Source organism: Haliotis cracherodii, unplaced genomic scaffold (genome assembly GCF_022045235.1).
Source record: "Haliotis cracherodii isolate W230 unplaced genomic scaffold, xgHalCrac1.p SCAF_5, whole genome shotgun sequence".
NCBI classification, from domain to species: domain Eukaryota; kingdom Metazoa; phylum Mollusca; class Gastropoda; order Lepetellida; family Haliotidae; genus Haliotis; species Haliotis cracherodii.
Window position 1 is genome coordinate 28,435,113 of NW_027266308.1, and position 23,677 is coordinate 28,458,789.

General features: G+C 38.7%; 1 protein-coding gene across 3 annotated transcripts; it reads right to left on the bottom strand.

Moving 5' to 3' along the window:
- Nucleotides 1–98: 98 nt before the first annotated feature.
- Nucleotides 99–23,643, bottom strand: LOC139443266 (pre-mRNA-processing factor 39-like). 3 transcript variants are annotated; one of them, XM_071224240.1, is made up of 16 exons: nucleotides 23,531–23,643; nucleotides 18,815–18,969; nucleotides 18,634–18,681; nucleotides 18,021–18,146; nucleotides 15,879–15,994; nucleotides 15,336–15,503; nucleotides 13,357–13,552; nucleotides 11,886–11,996; nucleotides 11,412–11,576; nucleotides 11,003–11,129; nucleotides 7,291–7,499; nucleotides 6,629–6,688; nucleotides 5,049–5,230; nucleotides 3,957–4,037; nucleotides 3,220–3,367; nucleotides 99–2,676 (listed from the first exon to the last, which is right to left on the bottom strand). In XM_071224240.1, the coding sequence occupies exons 1-16, from the start codon at nucleotides 23,610–23,612 to the stop codon at nucleotides 2,608–2,610; spliced, it is 2,043 nt and encodes a 680-aa protein (XP_071080341.1). In that variant the 5' UTR covers nucleotides 23,613–23,643; the 3' UTR covers nucleotides 99–2,607. The 3 variants fall into 3 exon arrangements, with proteins under 3 accessions (XP_071080341.1, XP_071080340.1, XP_071080342.1); XM_071224239.1 differs by having other exon boundaries at nucleotides 18,815–18,981; XM_071224241.1 differs by lacking the exon at nucleotides 18,634–18,681 and having other exon boundaries at nucleotides 18,815–18,981.
- Between the last annotated feature and the right edge of the window lie 34 nt (nucleotides 23,644–23,677).

Below are 23,677 nucleotides of genomic sequence, written 5' to 3' on the forward strand. Positions count from 1 at the left end.
CATGACTTGGTGCACCTTTTCTTTATGTTTCCTCTCTTAGAGGGAACTGTCAATCAGCACAATGAAACGCCTGAATGAAAATTGCAAATAAATCAAGATAGAATGCAATCAACTTTTATTTCAACAAAGTCACTCAAATAACAACTTACTTCACAAATACTGAAGCATAATTGCCGTGATTCCCATGCACGCCTCAACCTCTAACAGATAACCTCCATCTCTACGTATCAGTATGCTTTTCCCATCTCAAATTATGACACTCTCATCTGACAAGTTTCAGGAACAAGTCGTGTGACAATGGTATCAGTTATCTTGCTTTATTTTCTCATATCTAAAATATCACTGGATACGACTGCATTACGAATTCCCCATTCTTAATATTTACAGTTAAAAACCTCAGCAGAAAACGTATTTGAAATTCAGTTTTCAAACAAACTCCATTCCAATACACAACAAACATTCATACAACGACCTGCCACAACACTGTAGCATTGAAAGAAAATAACCATGTTACATTCATTTCTTAACAATTTACCATTGACACAGTTTTAACAAAAACAAAATATACAATTTGACGATGACTAAAGTCACTCATGATTGAAATGATTTGATAACTTCAATGAGCCTGGATTTCAAAAACATGGGAAAAGGAAAGGAAAGACACTTAAGGACTTTACTTAACAGTACAAATGTTTGAAACTTGGCATATCCATTTATTGGTTCAGTTTTTCCAACTTCTTGTACATGTAGTTCGGAGACAACATTGGCACAATGTCCACTTGTAGTGAGAAGTACATTTCTCGATGCGACCCTGTTGTAATATATGTATTCTTTCCCAGGTAATAATCCATTCTGCACAACCAAACATCCTTATCTGACATTTACAGTATATATACTTCAGTCAGCCATTAGGTTGAAAATGGATCACAAAACATAACCATGGATGTATTATGAAAGTGAAATAGCAGGGATTTCAGTTCTAAGACAAAATGTTGTCACTTGTCACTTTGGCAAAACTATCCCATTGAAAACAATCATTATTACCTCAGCACTTCCATTTGTTTTGTTTCTAGTTTAACGTCGCACTCAGCAATAGGATGGTGGTCCGTAATGATCGGACCCGTGAAGATCTGGGGTAGATTAGGTCTTGCCTTAAATAGTGACTATGCTTGTCTTAAGAGGCAACAACAGGATCTTGGTCATATCCCAATTGCATGGATCGATGCTCATGATGTCATTCACTGGACTGTCTGGTCCAGACTTGATTATTTACAGACAGGTGTCATATGGCTGGAATATTGCTGAGTGCAGCGTTAAACAACAAAAACCCAAATTGTAATAATCGAGTCAGGACCAGACAATCCAGTGTTCAATATCATGATCCACGCAATTGGGATACGATCACATGCATCAACCATGTCAGCAAGCCTGACCACCTGATCCTGTCAGCCGCCTCTTACGACAAGCATTGTCACACATTACGACAAGCATGGGTTGCTGAAGACCTATTCTAATCAGCATTTCCAATACAATCTGAGTTATATGCCTGAATAGTGCGACTGACATGAATGCCAATGCAACTCTCTGGCAATTTTATTACGGTGTTAGTCTCTTGTGCTTCCAGTTCCCATGACCAGTAGACATAAACCCACTAATGCATGAACATGTCTACTTATGAAAGAATTAAAAAATTAAAACAACCCAACCCACAATACTTGACAAAAAACCCAACTGTCAAAGATGTAATTCAATACAAGATAAAACATTCATTGTGTTCAGACCAAAAACCCATGCACAAAAAAATCACTTATAGTTCATTATGTTCAAAATCTCAACAGGGCAATGAAATATTCCTGATAAATAAATGTTCAAATTATTGACAAGAAATACAATTTCATGCAAAACAGAAAATGTTCACAAAATCACTCATCTTTTCCGACTTGATAGCATATGTCAGCTTGTTGAGAAGAAAGCCCAAAGTGACCCTGGTTGTAGTTTATGGATGGTGAAACAGATCGGGAGATTCTGGGATTCGAACACATACAGTGTATCCAGGCACAGCCAAGGCGCTTAACTCCGCACAACATATTTCTGCTCTGAAGATCACTTGGCCACCCTTCCCATCCAGCTCCTCCCATAATTGAACACCTCAAGTCAATATTTTCAATGTGTGAAGTGATTCTTTAAATGGCCGATTCATTTAAGTACATATTCCTGTACAGAAAGGACATAACAGTTTGTCAAATGCGTCTTGAAACATCATTTCACATCTACAGTACTGTGTATGATAATACAGGCAAAAGTTTCTGCTCACAAAAATATTTGGAAAACTTTGGTATTTTTGATTGAAATATATATTGTATATGGTATGTTGACTAAGTGAAGATACCCCAATACACCTGCAAAAATATACAGAAAGCTTGACAGTCTGACATGAAGAAACAATGAATTGGCGATCCGTCTGTTTGATCACCAAAGCACCGGTGCAGTCTTCCGTCCCTGGTTACACAGGCCGAACTTCAGTTGTACTTGGCATCAAACACACATTCAGAACCACATGATCTCTGGAAAGTCGGGGGGCACATGACGTGACATGTTGCATGACGTCTACGATGGGTAGTAGGAGCCGTATGATCCATATGCTCCGTAGTGAGAGTGGTAGGCGGGGTATGAACTCTGAAACAAGACATGGATATGCTACAACTATATGACAGATACGGTCTATCAAGGGCAACTACTGGGGTAGTTTCACTATTGCGATTGTATTGCACTAGTAGCCCACACTACTGCAATCGTGGAATTTAAATGAGTTGTGAGAGAATGCTGACTTATCAAACTCAGGCATAGTTCAAAGCAGGCTGCCAGCTGTCATGCTTGGCTAGCCCACAAGAGCAATTGAGTAAAAATTTCACACCTCCATCAGCAATACTGCAGCAACATTGTACGTGTTATCTTTATCTAGCATATATAATTAATATATATATATATATATATATATATATATAATGACAGTTTGAAATGAACCATGAAAGTCAAGTGGTCCTTGTGATAGCCATAATGTTAAAACTTCAGTTGTAAGTGGTCCCTCGATTCAAATAAGATGGGTGCTAACATAAGACCCACTCTAATTATGAATATTGATGATGTCCAAGAGTTGTTCATATTGCAAGGCTGAAACACTTGTATTGTTCAAGCACAACAACAACATACAAAACGTACTGAATAGTTCGGCCAATGGTAGTTGTAGGTGTTGGTGTCTGCAGATGAATGATGACTTGAAGCATCTCCCGTTGCACTGCTGCCGTTTGTTTCAGACTTGTATTTATCATGTTTATGCTTCTTCTCCGGAGGTGCGTGATTATCATCTCTGAAACGACAATGTGAGTTATCTTTTTCATTGCATTGGTCAACAGTAAACAGGCTGCACAAACCAAGGTCATCCTGTCAGAAGACACACACAGGAAAGTCACAGTGGGAAAGTCTTCTTCAGTGGTTTATTGAAGTATCATTCATACTTAGCAGCCATAACTGACCTTCAATTTTGTCAACTCCCACATTTTTCTATTTTTTTACAGATGGGTTTACACAAATGGCTAGAAAGTCATAAAATAAATGCTTTTTAGTAAACACAATTTTCTGTTACCAAAGTTACAAAAATAAATCTTTGTGGACCTAAAGGATTATCACTGACACCAATGATGAGGCTGACTCCCTCTATTATGGATCTTTTATTTTCAAGTAATTATTTGATGTTTTGTTGGATATTTCAAACCAATTCCCAACACTATTTATCACCCTATTTCCAAAATAGTAACCCTGTTGTGGGCAGTTGAATAAGTAACATCCAACAAACATGACTGATAGGTGTCCAGTAAAATGCTTGTGAATTGCTCATTGTTTAAAGACAACTTAACAACTGTCCAGCATGTGTTCAGGATGATTCACTCCATACATACATGGCATCCGGGTGCTTCTTCTTTCTATCACTGTTATGGTCTTTCACAAGCTTTTGATGTTCATCATATGCATCAGTTATTCTGAAGTAAAAAAACATACATGACAACTCCAACAGGATATATACTGTTTACTGGTATTCAAGACAGCTAGAATGTTGTCAGGGAAATATTACCATCAAGAAATTTTGGGTATGTTAAAGGTATCCTTTAAGTGAGGAATACTGTCTCATTTCTTTAGTCTGCATATGTTCTGTTAGGATAAGATGTATGGATGAACTTATTTATTACAATTAGGAGGAACTTTTTGATGGAGGTTCTAACATCGTTATTAAGCAAGTCAAATGATTGTCACTCCTAATTGTAATAAAGAAGTTGTTCATCCATATATCTTACCCTTACTTAGAACGCCAACTTCTATATGCCTCTCAAATTTGCATATGTTTCCTTTAACCAAGTGACCCTCACTGTGGGACATATCAACCACATTCATCCATCTTGTCTGTGTTAATACTAGTCCTTATGATGATAACTATTGGGCAGTTTAGCAGGGACTATAGGACTAGTGCCAATATCTAGCGCAGGTTAAAACATCTGTCCTAGGTGAAGGTACAACATCTTACCGATAGACAGACAAGACTGGGTAATATTGGCAACACGTTTAGATCAATATCAAGCTTGATATCATCTTGCAAGAGTTGCCGTCATGACTGGTCACAATATAAATGATCAGCATCATTCATGTTAGGAGACGTTATTCCAGACATCCTGATGGAGACAAAGTGAGGTGAAATGAGGTTTATTGTCATTGCACTTACATAGTGACTTGCATCCACATTATAGAGAGATACCATGTCAGAGGAGTTTAACATGAATACCCCACTCAGACACATTATACTGACTACGAGCGGGCCAGTCCTTGTTTTCGGCCCTTAATGCTGAGGGCTAGGCAGGGTAACAACAAGTACTATCTTTAAACGTCTTTAGGTATGACGTGGCCGGGGATCGAACCCCAGGCCTTCCGCTCTACAGGGGGGATGCTCTACCACTTGACCACGGGGGCGGTCGGTGATTAATAAAACCACCATGACTCACCTCTGAATACAGGTGCCAAAGTCTTCAAGGAACTCCATTCTCTTCTGTGAAACCTTCACCTTAAAATCGGCAGACAGGTCACTCTTGAGAGCGTTGCTAAACACATCCAAGACACGCTGCTCTTCAATGGGTTGTGTCTGATACTCAAGGTCAAGAAGCTGTAAGAACAACTTCTCATTCTTCTGGAAAACACAAGAAGGAACCCCATGAGGACAATGATAATCTTGGATTGGTACATTTCATTATAATATTATACAAACTATTAATATGAAACAAAATGTTTTTAAAATATTTTGTGCATATGCTTTGTTAATGACGCACACAGCAATATTCTAACTATACGATGACAGCCGGTAAATAAACACTTTTGGATCAGACGTTTCCATGTTTTACGTTGTTTAACGTCGCACTCAGCAATATTTCAGCAATATTTCAGCAATATTCGGGTCCCTGGACCAGACAATTAAGAGATTGATATTGTGGACAACATTGGCCATGCTATTGGAGGAAGGATTACATGCCATCAACCATCGAAACCATTTGGTCATCTCTCAGTGTAGGATGCTGGGGACTATTCTAACCTGGCACCCCCACTGGGTCGTACATATGCAGGTATATAAATACATATACTGACATGCAATGACAGGCCTTTAAGTGTTGAGAGTACACAATCTGATTACCATATATTACTGTAGAATGTCATTGTATACCAATTGCATGGATTGATGCTTATGTTGATGATCACTGGATTGTCTGGTCCAGACTCAATTATTTACATCATCATATACCCCATAGTTGCAATATCGCTGAGTGAGTGTTAAACAACAAGATTTTGCCACTAACGTGGCTATATCCCCCGCCTCTGTTGCAGAATTTATGACATAATTAAATCTAAACAAACCCCAACCTTTTTTAACCGAGGTGGAACTTGTCATGGAAATTGTAAAAAAAAGATGAGTTTGAAACCTAAGTCCATCTTGTTACCATGGAAACGTAAAAAAATAAAAATTTCTAAAATTTCTCAATAGCAAAGAGCACCAGTTCAGCATGTACCTGACAGACCTGCAAAGTTTGATGAAAACATATTGAATGGTTTATGAGTTATGCTCCGGAAACGAACCCTACCCTCACAGAACCTAAGTCCATCTTGTTGCCATGGAAACGTAAAAAAATAAAAATTTCTAAAATTTCTCAATAGCAAAAGGCACCAGTTCAGCATGTACCTGACAGACCTGCAAAGTTTGATGAAAAAATATTGAACGGTTTATGCGTTATGCTCCGGAAATGAAACGTGACGGACGGACAGAGCCCGTTTCTATATCCCCCGCCAACTTCGTTGGGCGGGGGATAATAAACAAGAAACTTAATGTGGGAGGAAGACCACTTTGGTCAAATCCATTGTAAAGATAGGGGTCTGGGTGAATCTTGGATTCAAACCTGTGATAAGCGGATCCTGGAAGCTAAGGACTGTATCTCTGTTTAGCAACTTGAGTCAAGTAAGACCACAAGGCTATCAAGCACCCACCCACAAAGTGACTAACTCTTCTGAACTCTTAGATACAAAGGAAACATTTAAATACCTTATCTTTTTCCAGAGCTTCTGCCAAGACTTCTCTTGCTTTTTCTACATTACCCCTAATCTGGAAGACAAATACATTCACATAACATACACATCAATCAGAATATCTGGTAATAATAATCTTGAAATAATTTAAGATGTTTCATAATTATACTTGACCTGAAAATGAGATAGTAACACCTGGTTGCAAAAACAGAAAATATGTATCTGAAGCTTTGTTTGTTGTTTAATGCCGCACTCAGCAATATTCCAGCTATATAACGTCAGTCTTTAAATAAGCGAGACTGGACCAGACAATCCAGTGATTGATATCATGGGCATTGATCAACGCAACTGGGATACCATGACATGCATCAACCAAGTCAGAGAGCCTGACCACCTGATCCTCACAACAAGCAAAGTTGCCTCTTACAACAGGGGTTGCTGAAAACCTATTCTAACCTGGATCTTCACGGGTGTGTTCTCAAGCAATATCTTGGACCATCCTTTCTTTTGTAAATGGCAAGAATATGTAATCGACTTTTAAAGTATTTATTTCTTTATATATAAGCAGAAACATGATGCTTTCATGCAGGTGTTTTGCTGCATGTCTTGAGACGTCATGTCCATAATGTTCCTTTATTAAGCTCATGTCTCCAACTCCTCTTTCTTGTATATTCTTACCTTCCTGAGATAGCGTGCAAATTTGATTGAGTAGAAAGATCTGATAGCTGGTGTTGCTGCTTTAGTGATGTAGGATTGGTACAAGTTCTCCACATTTTCATGGTTGCCCTGGCGACGTTCCAGACTGATACGCCGCATAGACACCATTACAAGATTTGGCACATTTTTCTCAATGTTTGACAGGACATCACTTGCCTCTGGATAATTTCCTGGGGAAAAAAGTTCATAACTGTAATGGTTCATCATTAACTTTATATAATAAATATGTTTTATGAATCATTCAATTACTACTTGTACATGTACCATGGTGGGTGGGTGGGTGGGTGAGTGAGTGAGTATGTTTTATGAATCATTCAATTAATACTTGTACATGTACCATGGTGGGTGGGTGGGTGGGTGGGTGAGTGAGTGAGTGAGTGAGTGAGTGAGTGAGTGAGTGAGTGAGTGAGTGAGTGAGTGAGTGAGTGAGTGAGTGAGTGAGTGAGTGAGTGAGTGAGTGAGTGAGTGAGTGAGTGAGTGAGTGAGAGAGCGTGGTTTTACGCATTGCACACATGTGGGGAATTGAACCCGGGCTTCAGTGTGACAAATGAACGCTTTAACTACAAGGCTACCCCATTGCCCCTGAAGTCCCTGTAATGAAAGGGGATAAATGATTGGTTGGTTGTTTGTTTTATGCCGCACTCAGCAATATTCCAGCTATATGACGGCAGTCTGTAAATAATAGGATATCAGGACCTTTACACCAAGGTGTGGACCACATTACAGTCAATGCCTTGATATTTGTAAAATCACATCTAAGCTTCCAAGCCTGACCCACAAATGAAATTGACTACCATCAAGGCTGAAACAAAAAGTTATATTGTTATGTTGTAAAGTTGTGCTGGAGATGAAAGCATATCTTGAAATGTGTTCTCGTTTTTGTGCACCAGGATACATATCACATTCCAACCTATGTACCATGATACACATCACATTTAAGTGAAGGGACATCTGTATTCCCTCACTACGTATCATGATACACATCTCACACCATGATACACATACCATGATACACATACCAAGAAGGTGAAAGAACAACAATTTTCCCTTTACTTTCATTTCTACCTAAACATCTTTGAGTCCAACAGAAATAAACATAAAATCCCCATACAAATTAATCTGAAGAATGAAAGTAGGCCACAGTCTCAGAGAATGAGTCCACCATTCATAAAATAAACTGCAATTTGAAAAAAAGTTTCAATCTAAAGTGGATGAGAAAACATGTAGATTCATGAGAATGTTACAATACAAACACATGTGTGGGTGGCAACACAATGTTGATACAGACCCCCAGCATCTACTCACACAGGCCCTTAGTGATCACACACACAACAACACAATCAGCTGTAGGCAGACATTGCCCTCAAACAAAGCCTACCTAAGTGGAAAAAGACAAAACGTGTTCATAAACAATTCAAGCATGAAACTACACCCGAGCTCATCACACACTGTTAAATTGCACTTTATTGTTAAATCCTCAAAACAAAGAGGGTTGTGATAGGTAATGACAATTAAAACAAATCCCTTACTAAAACAACCCCACTGGAGCAAAGGATGTGTTGACTGTTGTACAAACAAGGCCTCTACTAATAGACTAGGAGGAGGTTCATAGATTATATAAATTACAAGCAGGTCTTCCTCAGTCACACATTTTAAGACAGCCACACTGATACATCCTCGTAAAGCAGAATGGGCAGCCGTGTATCTCGACTTCAAAAGCCTGCACAGGGAGGACCGACGTGTCCCCAAGACCTGATAAACAAGCATGACATGGCCATAGAACGAGCACACTCTATAGGTTAGTTCACATTCCAATTAATTCTGTTAATACTTTCTGTAACAAGAACTTATCTCCCAACTTGCCCTACATACTTCCTACGGAGAAATTATTGTCGAAGATATGATATTCAGTGCTTGACATTGGTCAAAAACTCCAGTGTAAATATTATAATTATTCACAGACTTCACATAGATGTGTACAATTCCCTTGCCTGTCAACACTGGATCATAAGATTGGTAACGTTGAAATATACTCTTTCACCTCTTGCAGATGAGTACATCACGGAGCTATCAAGGAAGCTGACCTCCCAAGTCCCCAGTGGCCACATCCGGCATGGCATGCTGTTGCTACAGAGGAAGTGTATCGCGGAGGGTGTGCGTGAGATGTACATGAGATACGCCTTCAACAAGTACCTACAAGTCAGGAGATGCTACAGGAGCGCCGGCCAGCCCATCCAGGAGCTGACAGCGGAGGAGTACCTCGCAGACATCAAGCAGGGCAGAGCCATATCCATCGGGATGTCCAGAGAACATAATGTGTTTCAGCGGCACGGATAGTTTAAGGAACAATACTGGATGGTACTTGATGACAGGAATGGCTTCACAGCGAAGGCCATAAAGAAACTAGATCACCAAGATCCTGTCCTCATGCTCACTGGCATCCTTGTGAAACTTCAAATAATTCCAAGCAACTTGTTGCTGACTCAGTATACTTGTACAGATACAAATTGTCCATCGAAATGGTTCAGCATATGGTTCAGCAATTCAGGGGTGCCTGTACACAAGGCTTAGTGCTCTAGTCACTTAGTGCTGGGTCATTTTTGTTATACTGAATTATACATATTTGTTATATTTTGTCAAATAAAAAAATATACTAAAATGAATTAATGTTTATTGTCAATAAATATCTTCTGCCTTGTCGCTGTTTATAGGCACGGGTAGCATCTGTACAAGGGCATACAGGGTTAGAACTTTCTAGCCTGGGTAAAGATGAAATGTTTCTAATGTTAAAACAACCAGGAAATGGGGAAATTTGTGCCACAGGTATTAGTACTATCCCCAGGCTGGCAGTCTAGTGTTAAATGGTAACCCTGGCAGACATTGATGACAGTAGGTAACCTGTGAGCAGTTCTCCTCTTGCTGAGGACAGATGAACACTGTTAGGACACCAACTATGTGTATTTACTGCTGTTGAGCATGCTACATCAATTTAATTTCCAAGACATAACACAGGGATGTCAGAAAACATCTGTAAAAATATATGTCTGTTATATGTCTTCATCCCATGAAAATATTTGGAATATCCAAATAAGATTAGAAATAAGTTGACAATAATAATGGTCTGTAGTATGGAATGCAAGAACAATGCTCTTTGTCCCCAATTCCTGACTGGCTTCCAATTCTTGGCTGTAACTATCCATTGTTCTGCTAGTGACAAGCTCACTGTGTGATATAGACAATAGTAGGTGATGCTGTAGGGAAACCAAGACCAGGCCTTTCACAAAACTAGCATGGAAAACTGTATGTCTTGATTACCATAGTCATCTCTTTGTTACTACACTAAGCCCAATCACTATTACACTAAGCCCAATCACTATTACACTAAGCACAATCACTATTACACAAAGCACATTCACTATTACACTAAGCCCTATCACCACACCTTCAGTGTACTTAATTGGCTTCTCTCCTGTTAATCTCCCTGGCTTCCTCATTATATTGTTATCTCTGTACATTAATTAACCCTACCTTGTTTAAACATCATTGTGTCTATATGCTTACTCGGTATTCACCTGATTAAGGGCACGAAGCAGCTCTTAATCATTACAAAGAAAATGTTTGTTGTCCATAACAGGAGTGTCATGTAGTCATGCCCTCCAGATTGCCAAGTTACCTTGTCTCTCCTCAAACGCTGCCCAAGATAGGTGAATGTACGGCTTCTTCAGCAAGTGGATTGTACAGGCTCGCTGGTACACGCTCCTCACGCCGTCTACATTGTGCTGTTCTAGGTATTTGGCGTACTGCAAATATACCAAATACCTAGGTCATGTGTATACTTAGACGACATCTTTTTATTTTACTTCAGTTTTGACAAGGTTCTTTTCACCTAGTGTGAATGTAGATCTAATTCACACCCATTCAATTTTTTTGGTTTTTCATGGTTTGGAAAACATGGCAATTTACATTCTGCAGAACCCTGATAAGTAACTTTTACATTAATTCATATTCCTTTGTACGTTCATATTTCCAGTGTAATGTACTTCTGATTTAGATTTTTGTAAGGACAGGGACATTTTACTCACTTTCATCCAGAAGTCTTCATAAAGTGCACATGCGATCATACATCTCTCAAACAGCACAACGACTCGTTCATGGGATCCATTTTCTATCTCATAGTCCAAGTATTCCCGCCAGTTTTTCAGCTGAGCTCTTTCAAGAGGTTTCACATGGAAATATGGGCGACGAATCTGAAACACAGGGTGGTTCCACTGGCTTGAGAAATAGCAAATTGACATGATCAATGTATGAGTGGTATTTCTTTCTCAACAAATCACAGGACAGACATTTAACTATTGTGCACAGAAATCCTCCCAATTCAGGATGCAGTTGAATATATCGAATTAACTCTCTTTTGCAAATATCATTTCAGTCAAATTTCAGTCACATGTTTTGAAATCATTTGTATAGATCATAGTCAGAGGTTTCACTTTACATATTGATACTAATTTTTTTAGATTACAAAATGAACCTACAGTTTTCTTAACACGAAAACTTACAGCCTCCTCATAAGTCCATCTTTTGCTGACTTCATCCTCATTCAGTCTGTGGACTGTCTCTTGGTGCTCCAAGATCCGCTCCCGCAACCTCTTGGCTTCATCCTCATCAGCCTGTGAGTACAGGTATCAGTTGGTCAAACACAACAAGTTGGTACAGGACAGTACAGGTATCAGTTGGTCAAACACAACAAGTTGGTACAGGACAGTACAGGTATCAGTTGGTCAAACACAAGTTGGTACAGGACAGTACAGGTATCAGTTGGTCAAACACAACAAGTTGGTACAGGACAGTACAGGTATCAGTAGGTCAAACACAACAAGTTGGTACAGGACAGTACAGGTATCAGCTGGTCAAACACAACAAGTTGGTACAGGACAGTACAGGTATCAGTTGGTCAAACACAACAACTTGGTACAGGACAGTACAGGTATCAGTCGGTCAAACACAACAAGTTGGTACAGGACAGTACAGGTATCAGTCGGTCAAACACAACAAGTTGGTACAGGACAGTACAGGTATCAGTCGGTCAAACACAACAAGTTGGTACAGGACAGTACAGGTATCAGTTGGTCAAACACAACAGGTTGGTACAGGACAGTACAGGTATCAGTTGGTCAAACACAACAAGTTGGTACAGGACAGTACAGACAGCAAAAACCTTACTGTATGCATTTTTTCAAAACACTGATCAATAGAGCTTAGTATTGACTGGTATCTTGCGATATGATTTGTATCACGATACGGACTAACTATACTACTGGTATAATGATACACTACATCAAATAGTGAGAAATGATGAAATCATTGAAATACAGGTCTAATACCTCTTTCTTCGTACATTTATTTATTGTTATCTCAAAAACTCAAGAAACCCACAAGAACAAAACAGTTTTAAATGAAGGGATGGTTATTAAATTTAACAGTCGGCACGTCCTCAGGTACCACGTCCTTGTGTTCTGCCATGCTTACAGGTGGTGCTATGGTATAATACTACTTCTGCCATTATGGGAGGTAACTCTATTAGTTCCTGTTCTTTTTATAGCGTATCGTGATCTCACAAACTGAAAATTCAAGTATTGTGTGTATCTTAGAATTGATGATACCGTAGGTATCGGTGAATCATAACAGCCCTATTGATCAGTGACAGCCCTATTGGTGAGTTGGTCAAATCTTCATATTGGATGTACATCAACTGTTACACCATTTCTTACTGAACACATTACCTCTAACAAATCTGATTGAGATATGACTAAACATGCTGAAGTTAATAAAATACTGAAAACTCTTACTAAGCATACGTCTGAATATTTCCATCTGAATACTGGATACCTGTAGATACAACACCAGCAGAATCTTTTTTCAAAATGATGTATAAATTATCAAAGACAACCCAAAATATGATTCAATCAGACAAATGATATGAAAGCCTTAATAACAATAAGAATTTGGAACCAGTTTCAATGAACTCACCATCCCCCCAACAGCTTCTACCCCAGGTGGTGCCTCCACCCCAGGGGGAGCATCCTCCCCAGGCGGGGCCTCAGAGCCTGCCTCCTCGTCTTCGACCTTAACAACGCTGGCCTTAACCACCTCTTGCCGCAGCTTCAAGAACTCATCCAGACTCAGTATATCCTTCGGGTGGTTCTCCATTATGTGCTTCTTGAAACTGAAACAGTTCCAGATGAGTGAGTGAGTAAGTGAGTGAGTGAGAGAGTGAGAGAGGGAGAGTGAGTGAGTGAGAGGGTGAGTGAGTGAGAGGGTAAGTGAGTGAGTGAGAGGGTGAGAGAGGGAGAGTGAGTGAGTGAGAGGGTAAGTGAGTGAGTGGGTGAGTGAATGAGTGGGTGAGAGTGAGTAAGTGAGTGAGTGAGCGAGCGGGTAAGAGGGAGTGAGTACACCACAAATGAGCTTCACACATTGTACCCATGTGGGGAATGATCGTGACTATTTCTCAGTGCACGCATGTTTGGAAGGCTGGCCCTCAGAGTGGTCTCCCTTTGTGGCCCCAGCCTTAGATCATTCCTGTCAGAGTGATAAATTTCAAAAGTGAAATTTGACTGCTAAGTTTTAGCTTAATTTCACAAACCTGGTGTTTGTATGGGGGTTGAACCTGGGTCTTCAGCGTGACGAGCGTACACTTCAACCACTAGGCTGTCCCGCCCCTCTTAACCAAATAAGCAACAAATTAACTCAAATACGTCAAAATGTACCTGCTGTTATCTAAGGGTTTTTCACAAGTATATTGAGTTCAGTTTCATGAATTGCTTCTTTAATTCAGAACAGGTCCCAGTCTATAACCACTAGCTTGTTTGTTAAACGCAACATTCCAGCCATATGAAGGCAGCAGTTAATTATTGAATCTGGACCAGACAGTCCAGTGATTGCTATCATGAGCATTGATCTACGTAATCGGGATATGATGACTTTCATCAACCAAATCAGCAATACATATATTTACTTCAAATTGCATGGAAACCTTTTGACAATAAATATTTCAGAGCAGGTTCAAAAGGAAAGCTAGCTGTCGACACGTGTTCTTAGTGGTTATTTTTAGTAGTGAACTTGAAATGCATATTACACATTTTGTGATATTTAAAAATGCTGGGGGTCATTTAACAAGTAGTAATAAATTTATTGTAGTAAGTGCATCATCTTGTATCGATACAAAATAAAACGTACCATGTATCATATCAACACATGAAAAGACATGATGTACCGGTACACCAGTGTATTGTTTCACCCCTACCATATAAGAGTTACCTGCTGGTTATTTGGTGAATGGCAGAGTTACGGTTAGCACATTTCAGTTACATCATGGGTGTCAAGTTACTGTCAACTTAAAGGAAAGCTCATCACCACTATTTCAGCCACATATTGTGACTGGGATGAAACATAGGACTGATGGAAGTTGATGTTTTATTCATATTGACATTTTTGAGACCCCGATACAGCCAAAGAAAACTAAGTTAACAAGTATGTACCAAACAAAACAGTAACAATGACCCACAGTTAGGATACCCATTCACTGAACCAAAGCTGAAGCCAAAAGGAATGTGTGAACAGTGCTTTTTGTTTATTTAGTTGTTGCTTGGTGCAATAAGGAATTGGCTGTATATATTTAACCAAGTGTGTTCACTAGAAACTGCTAGATCTACAGATATACCTTAGTAATGACATCAAGGTGGGCTGCCTATAATTGAATCTAGACCGGACAACCAGGACCGTGTGCGAAATACGCATCAGTCGGAAAGCGCACGTTAAATCTCCTAAGTAAGTAAGTAAGTAAGTAAGTAAGTAAGTAAGTAAGTAAGTAAGAACCAGGACTGATCCACACAAATGTACAATGACACTCATTAAGCAAAATTACACCTTCTAACCATCTGATCCAAACTTTTGTAAGTTGTTACAGACAATTTCCCATTGTTTTTCCAAACCCGAACTCCTAGACTTACTTGTCATAGTGATGGCTGTACAGCTGTGTGGGAATTGATAACAATCGCTTGTACAACTGTGTCACCAGCTTCTTGTTGAGTCGCATGTTTTCCCACGATATATAGGAGTCCCATAGTTTGTCGGAGCGGAAGTCTGTGCCAGCTGCCGTGATTGACCTCTCATACAGTCTAGACAATCCAAACATCAGCCATTAAACCAAGACAGAGTAGATACTTATGACAAACAAGCTGGCCAGTGAATTGTGCACTAGTATTCACATAAGATATTGAATACCTCCATATCAAGGTCAAACCAGCAATATTCCAGCTATATGACGGCAGTCTATAAATAATCAAGTCAGGACCAGACAATCCAGTGATTGACATCATGAGCTTCGATACACACAATTGGGATACGAAGACATGCATCAACTCAGTCAGCGAGTCTGACCACCCGATCCCTTTAGTCGCCTGTTACAACAAGCATGGGTTGCTGAAGACCTATTCTACCCCGGATCTTCACAGGCAAGGTTTACAGTGACAAAGCATGTCAAAGAAACTTACTTCCGTATCTTCTCCTCCCCATCTTCATGAGAACCAAACTCAGTGATGTAGAAGTTGAGGTAATGCAGCCACAGCTCAACGCTTAACGGGATCGCCTTAACTCCACGCTCAAAGACCTGATAAAACAAGAAACACATATTTAACACAATCAACACAGCACTTATACCTTTACCCTGGGTACGAGGTTACAAGGGAAATCCACAAAACCACGGAACCCGAGCGAATCCGATTCACGATGAATTACAACTGATTTCATTACCGTGACTATTTCCCAGTGCACGCCTGTGTTGAAGGCTGGCCCTCAGAGTGGTCTCCCTTTGTGGCCCCGGCCTTAGATCATTCATGTCAGAGTGACAAATTTCAAAAGCGAAATTTGACTGCTAAGTTTTAGCTTAATTTCACAAACCCGGTGTTTGTACGTGGGAAGCACTCCATGCATTGGGTGCAATTTTCTGCAAAGAAAAACATGGCATAAAAAAAACATGAACAAATCTCGTACCCTACAATCTAAATTGTTGTTGACAATTCTTTTCCTTTTTACTTATTTTCTGTTAAGTCTCTGGAGGACCAAAAAAAAAGTTGAGCAATTTATCTGCTTGTGAAGGGTGCCTATATTTACAGAAGCTATTGTGAAAAAATAAAAGCCAGTGTCTGCCGAATACCAGAACACAACTAGGTTTTACTAAGGTATTGGTATGAGATGAAAGCTAAATTTCATCGCAACAAAGTTTTCCAAAATGCGTGTTTTAACTTTAAAAGAAATGTGATAATTTGTGGTGTTCAAAATATAATAGTCAGGAAGTTATATTTAAGAACTACTATTCTAGATGTGCATAGTTTTCAACTGAGAGTCACAGTTTTTTTTTGGCTGGACTAACGAGTCTATGCATAGTCCAATCACAATCACACAAGGAAATTGAAATCCGGTTTGTAAACTGTCATGCAGATTTCCGATCGATTGCAGGATTTGCAAAGTATGTGCACCGCCAACTCGATGTCAACAGATATTTTCCAAATCTTTTCATGTTTTTAATCAAGGTGCTTAAGTGATTTGATGCACTTGGTGATGTAAGACCCGTTTTGTCACAATATAGATCTTGATTACCGATCAGATCGTCTTGACCGGGTGCCACAAGTGATGCAAGAGGTGGAATCCATAGGAGAGGCAAAGAAGGGACATAACTCGTAATAGCCACTGGTGGCGCTATGATCGAGCCCAGGGATTTCAGCCAAGTTCAGCAAGGGTAGAAACTGGACTTTTAAAGTCATTAAACTCTTGCCTCTGGAAGATGGATTCCTTGGTGTTACAAGCTTGTTTAAAGCTAAGATGGGTTTGAGAAAGATTCATTTCTGGAATTACGCGCACTTAAGGGAGCTTAGGTTCTTTTCATGGACACTTTCCTCGAGCAGTGAACAGGATCCTATGAAGCAAAAACCTATGGTTGGTAGAAAGAGAACTGTAAAACAAATAGATAAACTGCATGTTTGTAACCATGCATGTATCAGTCAATAGATTGCACAAAATGTTTTGTCACCGTAAATACCGTGTACAAAATTTGTCATTCTCCCTACAACATGTAAGCAAAATGTAGCTATGGAAGCAGGATAAGGACCTATCAGGATGCACCCAGTGTTAAATAAAAAGGTGAAAGAGTGTCTGAAATAACAATGGAAAGATAAATTGTGCCAAAAAACCACTGTTGGTCAGAGTGATGTGAAAATCTAGAACTTGAGGGTCAAGCATAAAAAACCCAATTCAGATTCTGTCACAGAGATTTTAATGCAACAGCACTAAAATAAAGCAAAGCAGTCATCTAAAAATAATTATCCTTTGGTCTCTCCTATGTAACAAACCACCTACCATGATCTCTTTGATTAGGATAATGAAACAACTACCTCTCCCAAAGGTAATATCCTATTAAATTTTCAACCTACATATGAAACTGTTAAGGAGTACTTGAGAAGACTTTGTGTGATAAACACTGAAGAGCGACTTTGCAGTCTTCTCATGCTGAAATCAACAGAACCAAAGTTAAAATTAAACTTGCACAATTTGACAAACATGTATTGAAGTCAAGTCTTTTGGTTTCTCCATATCTGCCATTTCGAGACGTCTTAAAATTCAATGGTAAAAGTACATACCGCCAAAGCTCGGTCAACGTCAGTAAATTTCTTCTCCAAATCGCTGTATTTCTTCCAGTAACCATAGCAATAAGGATAGTGACTGAAGAATGCATCATAAGCCTCCTCTGCAGCTTGTAAGTTGTTCTGAGGAAAAGAAATAAACATGGCTCACAACATCTTCAAGTTACATGTATTGAGAAGCATGGATACATCTTGTCCAATATTCACAACTTCAAGTGACAACTGACAAATGCTAAAAGACTTTAAATATCAGGATTTATCTAACTTTAATTAAGACCAATATTTAGTCATTATATTAACACTGTGTGACAATTAAGTTCAAGTCATTATAGACCCATGTGCTTGAACCTAAACATGTCAAACCCATACACTACAGTTAATATACAGCAACAATGAAAAAACCCTGATCTTTCAATCTTAATAAACATCTGACCAATAGCCAGTTGTCAGGTACATCTCAATTTGTTATGACCAACTGAAATTATTGAAAAGACTAATCATCAGTCTGTTATTAATGTCACACACTGCTACGGACAGTTACTTAAATACCCACTTCTTGGCTGTCCAGGAGTCTAAAACAGGCACCAAGTCAACATTTCTGGATACATACCTGCACATTTTTGGGTGCCACACCCTCAACTGCATTAAAGCTGGATTTCTTGAAAAAAGATATTGATTTTAAATTTATTTTAATCACTATATAATTGGAACAATAACATCGACAGTATATGCTTATGGCGATTCATATCAAGCTGACTGAATATTATCATGTATGTAATATCATGCCTTACCTCTTGCTCAACAAACTGCAGCAGGTATGTCCAACCAGTAAAGTCATTGGGATTCTCCTTCACTGCCTTCCAATACTTGTCCAGCTCAGACTCTTTCTCCGTTTTCTCTGCCTTCTCTACTACGTCAGTTTTAGCCTCTGTCACCATTGCTGTTTCTGAAACACCAACTGATCTTTGAGTTGTTCAGCATCAACATGTTTACTAACAGGGGTGTGTGCTGCAATTTGATCTGTTGAAAAACACTAAATGGGATTGGATCCTGGAAATCAAATTTTTCACCATTGTTCACTCCATATGAATACTTTTCCAATCTCATTATATCTGATCTTAGTACTCGCTACCGCTAAACAAAGACCTGAGGACATCCCATTATGCATTGTCCGACCAATCAGAATGTGTTTTATAATAATGCAACCTACAAAAAACTAAACATGGGATATTCCAAATGATAGTTAAGGTATCTACGACTGAATCTGTCATCAAAATCATCGTCTATCGCTTGCTTCAATCGGATATTTGAACGGAAGAGACTTTGTATTGTCTGTTGGATGTACTGCCATACAGTTTAGGCCATCTATTAGCCATTCCAGAGGGTTCTTTTGTTCAGTTTTCAAATTTTAATCAATCATTTGTCAAAATATGTTTCGAGTGAGTGAGTGAGTATGGTTTAACGCCGTTTTTAGCAATATTCCAGCAATATCACAGTGGGGGACACCAGAAATGGGCTCCACACATTGTACCCATGTCAGGAATCGAACCCGGGTCTTCGGCGTGACGAGCGAACGCTTTAACCACTAGGCTACCCGACCGCCCCTTAAATATGTTTCGAAGCGCAGTCACCAGTTTGAAACTAGTGCTGTTAAGCTCAAGAAAGCTGCCTTCTGATTGTCTAATGTCAACTTCTTGTCAATCATTCCACTGGTCGGTCAAGTTTGCAAAATGTTTGTCTGGAATGACCCTGTAATGGGATGTCATCAGATCTTTGTTTAGCGGTAGCGAGAACTATGATCTGATTTTAATGCAATTAATACTTTTCCTGATATTAAAGTATATTTTTTTATTTATTTGTTAAACTTTCTTTACATCAAGTAAATATTTGCCGCATCTGGCTAAAATTGTCAATAAGTTTCTACTCAAAAACACCCACAAATCTGAAAGCATGTGTTTACCGCCTATTATGCTAGACAAGTACTTAGTATACCTGTTAATTGTTTTGTAAAATAAGTATTGGAATCACATGTATCTTATACATACCATCCTCAAACATTTGCAAGGTTTACAATAACATCAAATAGGTTTTCAAAACAAACATCCATCAGTAACAGTAAACCAGTATAAACACTGTAGTGTCAGATATGTATCAAATAGTAAATACTATGGGTTCGACACGATTCGTATCAGAATTCATATCCAACCACAACCCTGAATCACTTGTTTTTCAATTTCAGAGATCAAATATTGGATACTGAAGCAGAAACATGTAGGCTAGAGGGTACTGTTTATGTTATGCTATTTAGAGCCAACCCGGAAATACTATCCTCGTGTTATGAGTTTTTGAGCCCTAAGAAGCATGTTTCATTATGTGTCTAATAACAATCCCTTTACATAAAATTAAGTCTTACCTTTGAGAACATGTATTTCTCTTAACACTTTGAGGGTCAAATGACCATGTCTTGTTAAATTTATAGCAATAATGCCTCGCCAAACGAGAAGAGTCGATCTGGCGCCATCTTGTTACCGTCACATAATTTCGAGCCCCTCCATTATAGTCAAGTTAAAAATAGATGCACAGTCAGAGACATGAAATTACAGACAGGATGTTTACAAACATCAGCTGATACATAATCGGTCCATATGATTGTTCTGATGCAAAATTATCATCAGATCAAGTCTGATTAAAATGGGCATTAGTGAAAAAGTAACTTTTCAGATGTGTTTTCATAAAACTTATGGAATATCATTATGTTGTATATAATTATATAATTATGTAGCATATTTAAGAACTTAACTTCAGTAGCAAACGGTGAACACTTTCATGCTTACAGTGGGCTCTTAAGCACCTGCCTTGATTTATGTCATTAAAGGGGCACTGATCTAACGCAATTCCCCGGACTGGTTGTTGCCTTTGTTATTGTTTTTTCCCCCGTGAGTACCCGGATGATACCCAACGCAACTGAGCGTGACCAGAGACTGGGCTACCGTCTGAAAGGACAGTTAAATAAACTTGGAGGCTGGAGGCAATATTTGTTTTACGCATTTTTGCATAAACACCGATTGGTTAACTGTGATCTATAAAGATTTCGACAAAGGGCACATGTTAATTAATTTCTTCAGCCTAAATAAACAGACAAAAAGAAAGGCGGAGCTCATCGGATGTCGTCATTTGGAAATACCCATAATGATAACACTATTAGTTTAATCACAGACCTATATAACAAGTCCGTGGTTTAATACTAAAAAAAGTATCCATGCAGTGAAAGCATTTTCAGATTTCGGATTGCGTCGATAATGTGATTACTACTCCCTTGTTGTCATCCACGTTTTCTCGTATAACCCTACACTTGTGTATTTGTCGTCATTCACTTGATGCTCAGTTAATGAATTTATTACAGGTACAATTAGTGGTAGCACCACTTAGATTGCCTGACAAAGGTTCCCATTTGGCATTTATTGTGTCTGGGGTAATTATTCAATCTAAATCCAGGTTTGAAGTGAGGTGAAATGTGTGTTATGTAATATGCACGTGGCAGACCAGCAAGAGGTGAATGATCAGTTGATTTACTTTTTTTTGTAAATCAACGGATCGTTCCTAGTGATCAAAGGATTAACAGAAAATACGTTGATTGATTAATCACTGTTATCTTGCACAGTGGATATGTCAAAAGTGAGTGTTTACATAGTTATCACGTGGGCTTTCTCAGCCGACCCTTGAAACTTGACACCTATGTGAAACACCTGAAACAATCCAAGTGATCAGTTGAGAAACGAACACGGGTTATAATATCCCGAAACGATATATATCTTTTAAAATATTTGATTGTTACAGAGACACGTGACATCGAATAATTTTTTCTTTGTACAGCTGCAGACGAGTGGGATATTGTTCCTTTGTGTGGATATTCACGGATACATTTCTCGAACAAGGAAGCTGCCTAAAATTTATACACATAACTTTGGTAGGTTGTAATTATGGTATTTGCTTCCTTCATTTGCTTTAGCATTGAACCGATTCGTCCTTGTTTCTCTACGTCTTGGTTGGGAAATTCTTCAATGCGCGATAGACGTTGTTTTCACAGGCCTTTTCCCTTGTAAGCGTGTATATATTACCGTCAATTTGTAAAATGTGATTCTCTCAGGCAATTTATAAAATGTGTAAATATTTCAGTCATTTTGACTAAAAAATCTGTCCAGATTGATTAAGACGATCAAAAGGGCCTAAAAACACCACAACAGATTATTATGTAGGATTAGAAGCCAAACAACATGGAAATGTACTTTTCAACGTAACATCTTCAGTCTCTTGGTGATGACATTAAACATCAAAATGTTTGGAATTCGTTATCATAATAATATAGATGGAAATGTTTTTCAGTCACTTTGTAAAATAACGGAGTATTTAGGCGTTTAATAAATTTGAAAATGTTACACATTTTGACAGTAAAAAAACCCACACACTATAAAAAAGGCTCAGGTGAAATATTTACTTTGTGTTGCAAGTCAAAATAGTGTAAACGAAAATCGCAAAATTACCAAGCAGGTGACTTATCAAAACTTCGTCACCATTACCGATGCTACCCACAAAGATACCTACCTTTCCTTAATATCTCGAAAACTGTATTTCATTTTGTTGATCAATGTGACCATACGCCCTTATTACTACCAATAAAGTTACTAATGCGCTTACGAATGGCGCTACAGAGGTCGCGAACTAGTCTAGATTTCTGCTATACATCCGGGTACTCACTAGGAAAAAACAATAACAAAGGCAACAACCAGTCCCGGGGAATTGCGTTAGATCAGTGCCCCTTTAAGTGAGTGGTCACGTATTGTTAGGGGCACGAAATCGTGTGACGGGATACAGAATCTGTTGTTATTCACATTTTTTACACCAATATAACTTAATCGAATGTACTGTCTATATGACGATACAGGGGTTGTAAATTGATGTACTTTATCGCCGAGCCTCGTATTGCGATACAATACTTTATTGCTGTGTCGTTACACCAATAACAAACATGAATATATTTTTTATTAGGAATGCATCATCATTAAATTTGTAACATGATTGTATCCATGGTTGTCTCATATATTTCACTGAACCTTTCAAAGGTAGAAATTGCAATACAAATGGAAAAAAACCACCTTGCACATAAAATGCTGCAATCTGGTAATATCGCACATATAGGCTATTGCACTTCGACATAGCAGTTTCACGTTAATACATGTGCCATGTCAGAAACAATCTGTAAATCTACTCTACACCCTTCATTTACAACTCTGCACTGCCTTGTGCATTGATTGTCATGACCATTAATTGTATTGTATGAGTAAAATTAAAATGTAAACACTAGTTCTGGCTAGTTTTCTTTTCCAACATTATTCCACGTATGTGGTCGACAAAATCTGGAAATATGTATCTCTGATAAAAATTTAGATCATTATCCACATGCATTAAATTAGAATAGGTCTCAATGCCTTAAATCAACATAGGATTACCTTGATTATCATCAGCCTGTTTCGCGAGTTCCTCACTCGGTGGAGCTGGCTCCATTTCTGGTTTACACATATCTTCCGACATTTTGAACTAAACCTAAACTCCTACCATTGCGCTAAACATTTAGAGCATTGGGTATTATTCCTTGT

Bases quoted from the DNA above. Each gene is read 5' to 3' on its own strand.
- LOC139443266 (XM_071224239.1), bottom strand. From the start codon at position 23,612: ATGTCGGAAGATATGTGTAAACCAGAAATGGAGCCAGCTCCACCGAGT. The intron at 11,577-11,885 runs GTAAGTTTTCGT...CCTGTGTTTCAG, and splicing joins GATGGACTTATGAGGAGGCT to ATTCGTCGCCCATATTTCCA. The intron at 6,689-7,290 runs GTAAGAATATAC...TTTGTCTTCCAG, and splicing joins TTGCACGCTATCTCAGGAAG to ATTAGGGGTAATGTAGAAAA.